Raw genomic sequence first — 7,944 nt, forward strand, 5'->3', positions numbered from 1 at the left:
TCAGATGAAATCACTGCTGTCCACAGGCATATGAAAAAATGTTCTAAATTATTACTCATTAGACAAATGCAAATTAAAACAACTTTGTGGTATCACCTCACACCTATCAGATTGGCTGGTATGACAGAAAAGGAAAATAATAAATGTTGAAGGGGATATGAGAAAATTGAGACACTAAAGGTAGAGGTTATCTTTCATTCTCAAAGGAGATCAAAATGACATCGCTATTTTGGAGTCAAGATATAGTGTGTTCAACTGTGGCTGAGCAGACCAATATAAGCTCAGAAGGCTTTATCACAGGTCAGGCAATAGATGGCAAAAGTCCATAGGAACATTTGGAATGGAAATGTTAGTAAATTTGTGCATCAAACTGTGCCCAAGGGCAAACTAGACATACCTTCAACTCGCAATCCTTTTACTAAGTCTATATTCCAAAGAGATTTTTTTTTAAAGGGAGAAGGATCTATTTGTACAAAAATATTTATAGCATTTCTTTTTATAGTGGCAAAAAAATGGAAATGAAAGGGATGCCTATCAATTGAGGAATGGGTATACAAGTTATGGTATATGAATGCAATGCAATATTATTGTGCTATAAGAAAAGATAAACAGGCAGATGTCAGAAAAACTTGGAAAAACTTTCATGAACTGATATAAACTGAAATAAACAGAACCAGAACATTGTATACAATAATAGCAACATTGTGTGATGATCATTATGAATGACTTAACTATTCTCAGCAATACAATAATCTATCATATTTCCGAAGGACTCGGATGAAAAATGCCACCCACATCCAGAGAAAGAAAACAATACAGTGTGAATGGAGAGCAAAACATACTGTTTTCACCTTAATATTTCCCCCCATGGTTTTTTCTTTTGATCTGTTCCTTCTTTCACAACATCACCAATATGGAAATATATTTTACATGACTGTGCAAATACATGTGTGTATATATATAATACATATATGTGCATATAAATATAAAATACTGACATCAAATTGCTTACTATCTTAAAGAAGAAAGAGATAGGAGAAAATTTGGAACTCGAAAAATTTTTTAAAATAAATGCTAAAATTTGTCTTTACATATAATTAGAAAAAATACAATATTATCTATGTAACTAACTAACTAAATAAACAAATCAACAAATAAATATATAACTGTCCTTCATTCTCAAACAGTTCAGGAAATCACTAAAGGTCAGGGTTGTTATTTTAATTCTGTCAACTTTCACAATTATGACTATTTACAGTTGAAACTTGGAAATATCAACAATGACTGTTTTAATTTCATAGTTCACTTGTCCATTTATCATTTTGTAGACATTTTCTTTATTAAAGTTATTGAATAACAATATTCAATGTAACTGAATAACAATGATTTAAGTGGCAATTAAAACCCAAATTGAAGATTTTATCTGGAATAAATCTGAGAATAGCATCTGTTACCAAAAAAAAAAAAAAAAAGATTGTAGCTACATTAAAATCATAAACCATTTTCAGCTAGTTATAAAACAGCATATGTTAACTTCTAAACTGATCAATATCTAACTTAATTACTTACAAATAAATAAAATGTGCCATAATAGATAAGATGTAACATTAGAATAAGCAAGCTCCATATTCTTAATATCAGTTACATATCCTTACATAATAGAACCACAAGTTCAACTGAAAAACATAATTCCCTGTCTTTATCAAAGGTCCTTATGTATAACAATCAACAAGATCATTTCTTCTGATTTATAACATCTCAACTCTTTTTTTTCCTTATACTCTACTTTTAGGTAAAAAATGTTTCAAACCAAAAAATATCAAAGAATAGCTAAACAAGAAAATAATGTTTAGAACAATTAAGAAGACAAAGTAGGACTGAAATGTATAATACGATATACTCCATAACTGGTGACAGAGAATCAGTCAATTCTGGGGACTAAGAAGAAAAGCTAAAATTGGAAAATATATCTATTGGTAAAAGTATCGATAGATGGCAAAAGATGTAAACTTTCTATTAATAAGCAAAAAAATGAGAAATTCCATTTCCCTGATTTAATTGCTAATAACTAATAAACATGAATAGGTCCAAATTTGATCAAAATAACTAACTACAATTAAACAAATAAGTCTGATATAATATGCTTCTTCACATTTGTCAGAAATCCTTAACTTTTGCTTTTCTATTTTTTTCTCATAATATTATGATTAGCAGCAATAATCAGAGTTAAGGAAATTTACCTTATCACTACTTCTTTCAATATCACAGACACAGAATGACAAAAAGGGAAAGGATAGCAATGTATTCGACAGTTGTGTCAAAAATGGAAAACTTAAAAAAAAAAAACTTAAAAAAAAATGGAAAACTTAAATTAGGGAAGTAAAAACATGGGATCTCATAAAGGGTTTCTTTTCCTTGAGCAAACCACTTATGCAAGAATTGATGCCACATAGCATCAGTTAAGAGAGGACAACAAATCAAACAACCAATCAAAAAGCATAAGAAGGGCTCCTATGTTGTCAGACACTTGTAGGTCTTAGTTGTAGGTCTTTGGGTTACAAATAAAGAAAAAAGCACATGTGTGCACAAACATAATAGTTCACAAATCTTAGTGACAAATCAGAACATCACCATTTATTTTGTAATGAACTATTACTTAATAATTTGAACAAATTAGTTAATCTCTCTAAACCTGTTTACTCATCTGCAAAACGAAAGTTGAAAGAGATGATAACTATGATCCCTTCCAGCTCCAAATCCTATAAAGTACAGATAAATTAAGTTACTTGCTCAACATTAGAATATGTATTAGCAGCTGAACAGACAGAACAATGTACATATATGAACTTTACCGTTATCTCATTTGACTCTCCAAACAATGCTATGAGATAATTACTAAAATGATTATTATCCTTACATCGAGAAACTGAGGAGCAAAGAGATGAAATGACTTAAGACCATATAGACAACAAACTTGAAAATGGAACTTAAATCTAAGTCTCCTAATTCCGAGTCTAATGTGTTTATTATTGAATCATGATCTCTTTACCCTCACTTCCCTATCTAGTCCTGAATGCCTTTACCTAGAACATGAAATTAAGAATATGAAGCAATGAGGAACAAATTGCCTCTCACAGAAGCACAATCTTAATGCTGGAAGAGTCTTTGACATATTTAGTCCAATTTCTATCCAAATGATGGATCTAATTTACAGTATCCCTGACATGTGTTCACATCCAGTGATGAGGCACTCACTGCATTTAAAGGAGGTCTAGTTCAGATTTGGGGCAGTTTTAATTTATAGGAAATTATTCTTTAGATTTCACTGAAATATGCCTTTCTATATCTTATTCTAAACAAGCAGAAAAAGCCTAATCCAGGGGTCCTCAAACTAGGGCCACGGGCCAGATCTGGCAGCTGAGGACGGTTATCCCCCTCACCCAGGGCTATGAAGTTTCTTTATTTAAAGGCCCATAAAACAAAATTTTTGTTTTTACTATAGTTCGGCCCTTCAACAGTCTGAGGGACAGTGAACAGGCCCCCTATTTAAAAAGTTTGAGGACCCCTGCCAATCCTTCCACATGATAATTCTTCACTACCTCAAAACTATCATATTCCCCTAAATCTTCTTTAACCTAAATCTCACTAGTTCCTTTAATCTATCTTCTTATAAGTCCCCTCACCTTCCTAATCACCCTCTTCTGGACACATTTTAGCTAATCAATATGTATCCTAGATGATGGTACAAGAAACTTGGCACAACAATGTCATAATGATCTGAACAGAGCATACTATGGTGGTATATCATAGTAATATAATATGTTCCATACCATGGGCATTATTCATTAGCTCTTTCTAACACAGAACATTTCATCAAGAGTCCTAGCTCTTCACACCACTTTCTCATTATGTATGTGTTCAATTGATTTTTTAAATTCAGGTCCAAAGCCCTATATTTATTTCTACTTCATTTCAGCCCCATTCATTGTGTGTGTATGTATTAAGTTCACAAATCTTAGTGACTAAACTTAGAAAGTAAACCAGATTGTCAAGACCTTTTTAGTTTCAATTTCTATCATCCTATGCAGCTATTAGCTAGTATCAACAACAAATTTGAGCTGTTGTTTTATCCAAATAATTGATTAGATAGCTGAACAAAATTAGGCGAAAGGCAGAAATCTAATGTATATCATTAGCAATCTCTCTGAACCCATTTAAGCAAATCTGTCATTTAGTTCACCAAACCCATAAGAATATGGTCAGGGACTTGCCAAATTATTTTCTTGAGCTTTTAGTTTAAATTCTGTTAAAAGAGGAAATTATATTATAACCTGTTCTTATATTATTAAACACTTATATTATGCTACATAATATGATATATAATTTAGACACTTAGGTCTCCAAAATTTGCAGAGCTTTACACACAATAGCTCATTTTAAGTCTGGCAATCACTTTTTAGGAAGGACTACCAAGACTATTATCACTATTTTGGTGATTATCACTATTATTTTATCACTATTTTAAGGAAAAATTAAGGGTCAGGAGAATTTCAGGAATTTGAACTCAGGTCTTCCTGATTCCAAACCCAGTATTGTTACCAAACTCCATCTCTTTAACAAACTCAGGCTGGCTCTTAATAATCACCTCTTTCTTAAGTACTTAGAAAATGCCCTCCCCCCTCAATAATATTGTTCTAGAATTCTACCAGGAATTCTCTTCAGTCTATCCTAAAAAAATTACCCCAGGAGGCCTTCCCAATCTGCTGGCTTATTAGAAGGAGAGCAAGGTGCACACAGTTGTGGATTCTGAAAAGAGGATAGGAAGCAGAAACTAGTAAAGACAAGAGAAACCGTTGGTGCACATGTCCTTTAGTATTCAAAGGGAAAAGCTGACGGCCCAGGTGTGGTCGTGAGGAGCAGGAGCCCACAACACAAACTATATTGGGACTTCTTCCCCAGAAGCTCCCGAAGGGGTAGTGGGTAAGACTGACAGGTGTTCGGCCAATCTGTGGAAAGGGAAGGGGGACCCCCTCGCCAATCGCTGTGCAGGATAAAGCGATGGCGGAAGTCACCGCCCAGCAAACTGTCAAGTAAAGCGACTCTTTTCCGAGGGGGACCCGGCCTGGGTGCCAAGAGGGGATGGGATCTGGGCTCGGAAACGGGAGCAAGAAAGGGAGATCGTTCTCTTCTCTCCTCCCTCCACAAACGGCAGGTGGAGGCGGAGCCGGGGACTGAAGGGGGGAGGGGAAGCCTTCGCAGGGAGACCAGCTTCCAGAGCCACCAGCTGGGCCCCTGGCGGAGGAGGCTCCGCGCAGCGCGGCGCGGGAGCCAGGCGGGAGGTGGGAGGGCTAGGCCTAGGGAATGAATGAGGCTCGAGCGAGACGCGCCTCCCCGACCCGGGGCCCCTCTGCCTGCGGAGGAGAGGGAGCGACGGCCCAAGTAAAGGAGCGTGGGCCGGGCCGGACCGGGCCGGGATCGGCGGCCTGGAGGCTGACCTTGAGCGGAGAGCTGCCGGACGCTGTTCACGAACTGCTCCAGGGCGGACGCCATGTTCATCCCGGGGAGGAAGGGAACGGGGAAGATGGGGAAAGAGGGCAGAGGGAAGTCCTGGCGGCAGCAGTTCCTCGGGCGGGAAAAGGTTGGAGCTCTGTAGACTAGCAGCGATTGACCGAGGTTTGGGGGGGGGGGGAGCCCCTCAGGAACTCCCGCTTGCCGTCACTTCCGTCGAGATAGATATCGCGAGATTACAACGCTCGGAGACCGGTTGCTGTTGCCATAGAAACAGTTGTTCGCCTTAGGAAGGCAGATGGCTTATTTGGCCATCTGAGGAAGAGAAGTTTGGAGAAAATTTAAAATTCTTCCACCTGCTATGCTGTTGTCATTGGAAGCTCCTAAATATAAAACATCTCTTCACTTTACATAAAGGGAGGTTCGGAACCGCGAAAATAAAACCAGGTGTTGGTTCTCTTCCCAAGGCAAAGTTGTCTTGACGCTTGTTACTCTGAGATACTTTGTTGACATGGAAATAGCCTATTTGAGATCGAGGACCTTTTTCTTATTGTATTATATGCGTGTGTGTGTATAAATTCTCTTCCTCGGAGGCAGCTGCATGGCTCATTAAAGCACCAGACCTGGAGTCGAATCCAACCTCAGACACTTCCCTGATTAGGATCGTGAGCAACTCACTTACCTTCTCAAAGGTTTAGTTTCCCCATATGTAAAATGGGGATAAGCATAGCCTTACCTCCCTGGGGTTTGTGAGGAGAAAGCACGTGAAAAACTTTGAAAACGCTATATGTGCTATTTCTATTATTATTTCCAGTTCACCACTAAACTTCTAGTCATCCAGGCTCAAAACCTAGGCGTCATCTTTGCCTTCTTACTCGCATGCCCTATTGTTGCCACGTCTTTAATTCTACTTTCATTACCTTTTAGATCCCCAGCTTCCTCATGGGTGAGGTAGGGATCGTAACAGCTCCTACCTCCCAGGGCTGGGAGAATCAAATGAGATGATTATAATGTGCTTCACACAGTGCCTGACACAAAACTGATTAATTAATTTATCAATGGTATTTTCTTTTCCCAGACACATGCACAGATTGTTTTCAATATTCAAAATTGGTGTTTTGTAAAACAAAAACTGTTCTGTTTCATATTTTTTCCGTCCTAGTACCCTTATCTCCCTCAAGACAACAGGCAATAGGTTAAACACATGCAATTCTTCTAAACATATTTCCATGCTACTCAAAAAAAAAAAAAAAATCAGATCAAAAGGGAAAAAACACAAGAGAAAAAAAGCAAACAAGAAAAAATGAAAATACTATGCTCTGATTCAATTCAGAATCCATAGTTTTCTCTCTGGATTCAGATGGTACTTTCCCAAGTCTTTTGGAATTGCTTTGAGTTACCTCATCATTCAAAACTCAAGTCCATCACAGTGGATCATCACATAATTTATTGTTACTATGTATAATGTTCTCTTTTTCTGCTCACTTCACTCAGCATCAGGTCACATAAATTTTTTCAGGCTTTTCTGAAATCAGCCTGCTCATCATTTCATAGAACAATAATATTCCATTCCATTAATATACCATAACTTATTCCACCATCCTCCAACTGATGGACATCCACTTAATTTCCAATTCCTTGCCATTACAAAAAGGGCTGCCACTAACATTTTTTTTTGCATATGTGCATTCTTTTCCCTCTTTTATGATCTTTTTGGGATATAGACCCAGTAGAGACAATGCTGAATCAAATGGTATGCACAGTTTGATAACCCTTTGGGCATAGTTCCAAATTGCTCTCCAGAACAGTTGAATCAGTTCACAACTCCACCAAGAATGCATTAGTGTCCCAGTTTTTTCATATCCACTCCAACATTTATCATTTTTTCCTGTCATTTTAGCCAATCTGAGAGGTGTGAAGTGTACCTGACATATAAGCACTATATAAATTTTATCATCATTATTACATCTCATTATACAAATTCCCATTTCTCGTGTGACACTACTACAATCCTGGCTTTTCTTACTTTATCTTTGTAATATGGCAATAGTCTCTGGGTTTTCCACTTCTCACATACTGAAAAAGAAAGGAACAATTAAGAGAGGAAGAAATTGGGGGGGGGGGAACCATTTGTTGTTCTTCTAATGTGTCCATCATTTCTCTGTTTTCTTAAACCCTTTACCCTTTCACATATTTTGAGGGAAACTGGCCTTCATCTTATTCCTCTCACATGATACTTTTAATTCTTATTCTTTTTTTCACAGTCTTTCTCCAAGGCCTTCAATTCTATTCCTAGTTTCTGCTTCCTACCTTCCCTATTTTCTTCCAAGTCCCAGAAAAAAATCTTATTTTGTATAAGAATCTTTTCCTGATATTATTGTTCTGCAAGAAATGATCAGCAGGATGATTTCAGAGAGGCCTGGAGAGACTTACATG

At 37.1% G+C, this 7,944-nt stretch overlaps 1 protein-coding gene across 1 annotated transcript in view; it reads right to left on the minus strand.

The window, feature by feature from the left end:
• Positions 1–5,815, minus strand: part of COPS3 (COP9 signalosome subunit 3) — a 39,853-nt gene extending 34,038 nt beyond the window's left edge. Inside the window, exon 1 of the mRNA XM_003761518.4 lies at positions 5,496–5,815. Coding sequence (XP_003761566.1) covers positions 5,496–5,556 — 61 coding nt within the window. The 5' untranslated portion in view covers positions 5,557–5,815. The remainder of the gene's footprint in view (positions 1–5,495) is intronic.
• Between the last annotated feature and the right edge of the window lie 2,129 nt (positions 5,816–7,944).

This window comes from Sarcophilus harrisii, chromosome 1 (genome assembly GCF_902635505.1).
Source record: "Sarcophilus harrisii chromosome 1, mSarHar1.11, whole genome shotgun sequence".
Lineage (NCBI taxonomy): Eukaryota > Metazoa > Chordata > Mammalia > Dasyuromorphia > Dasyuridae > Sarcophilus > Sarcophilus harrisii.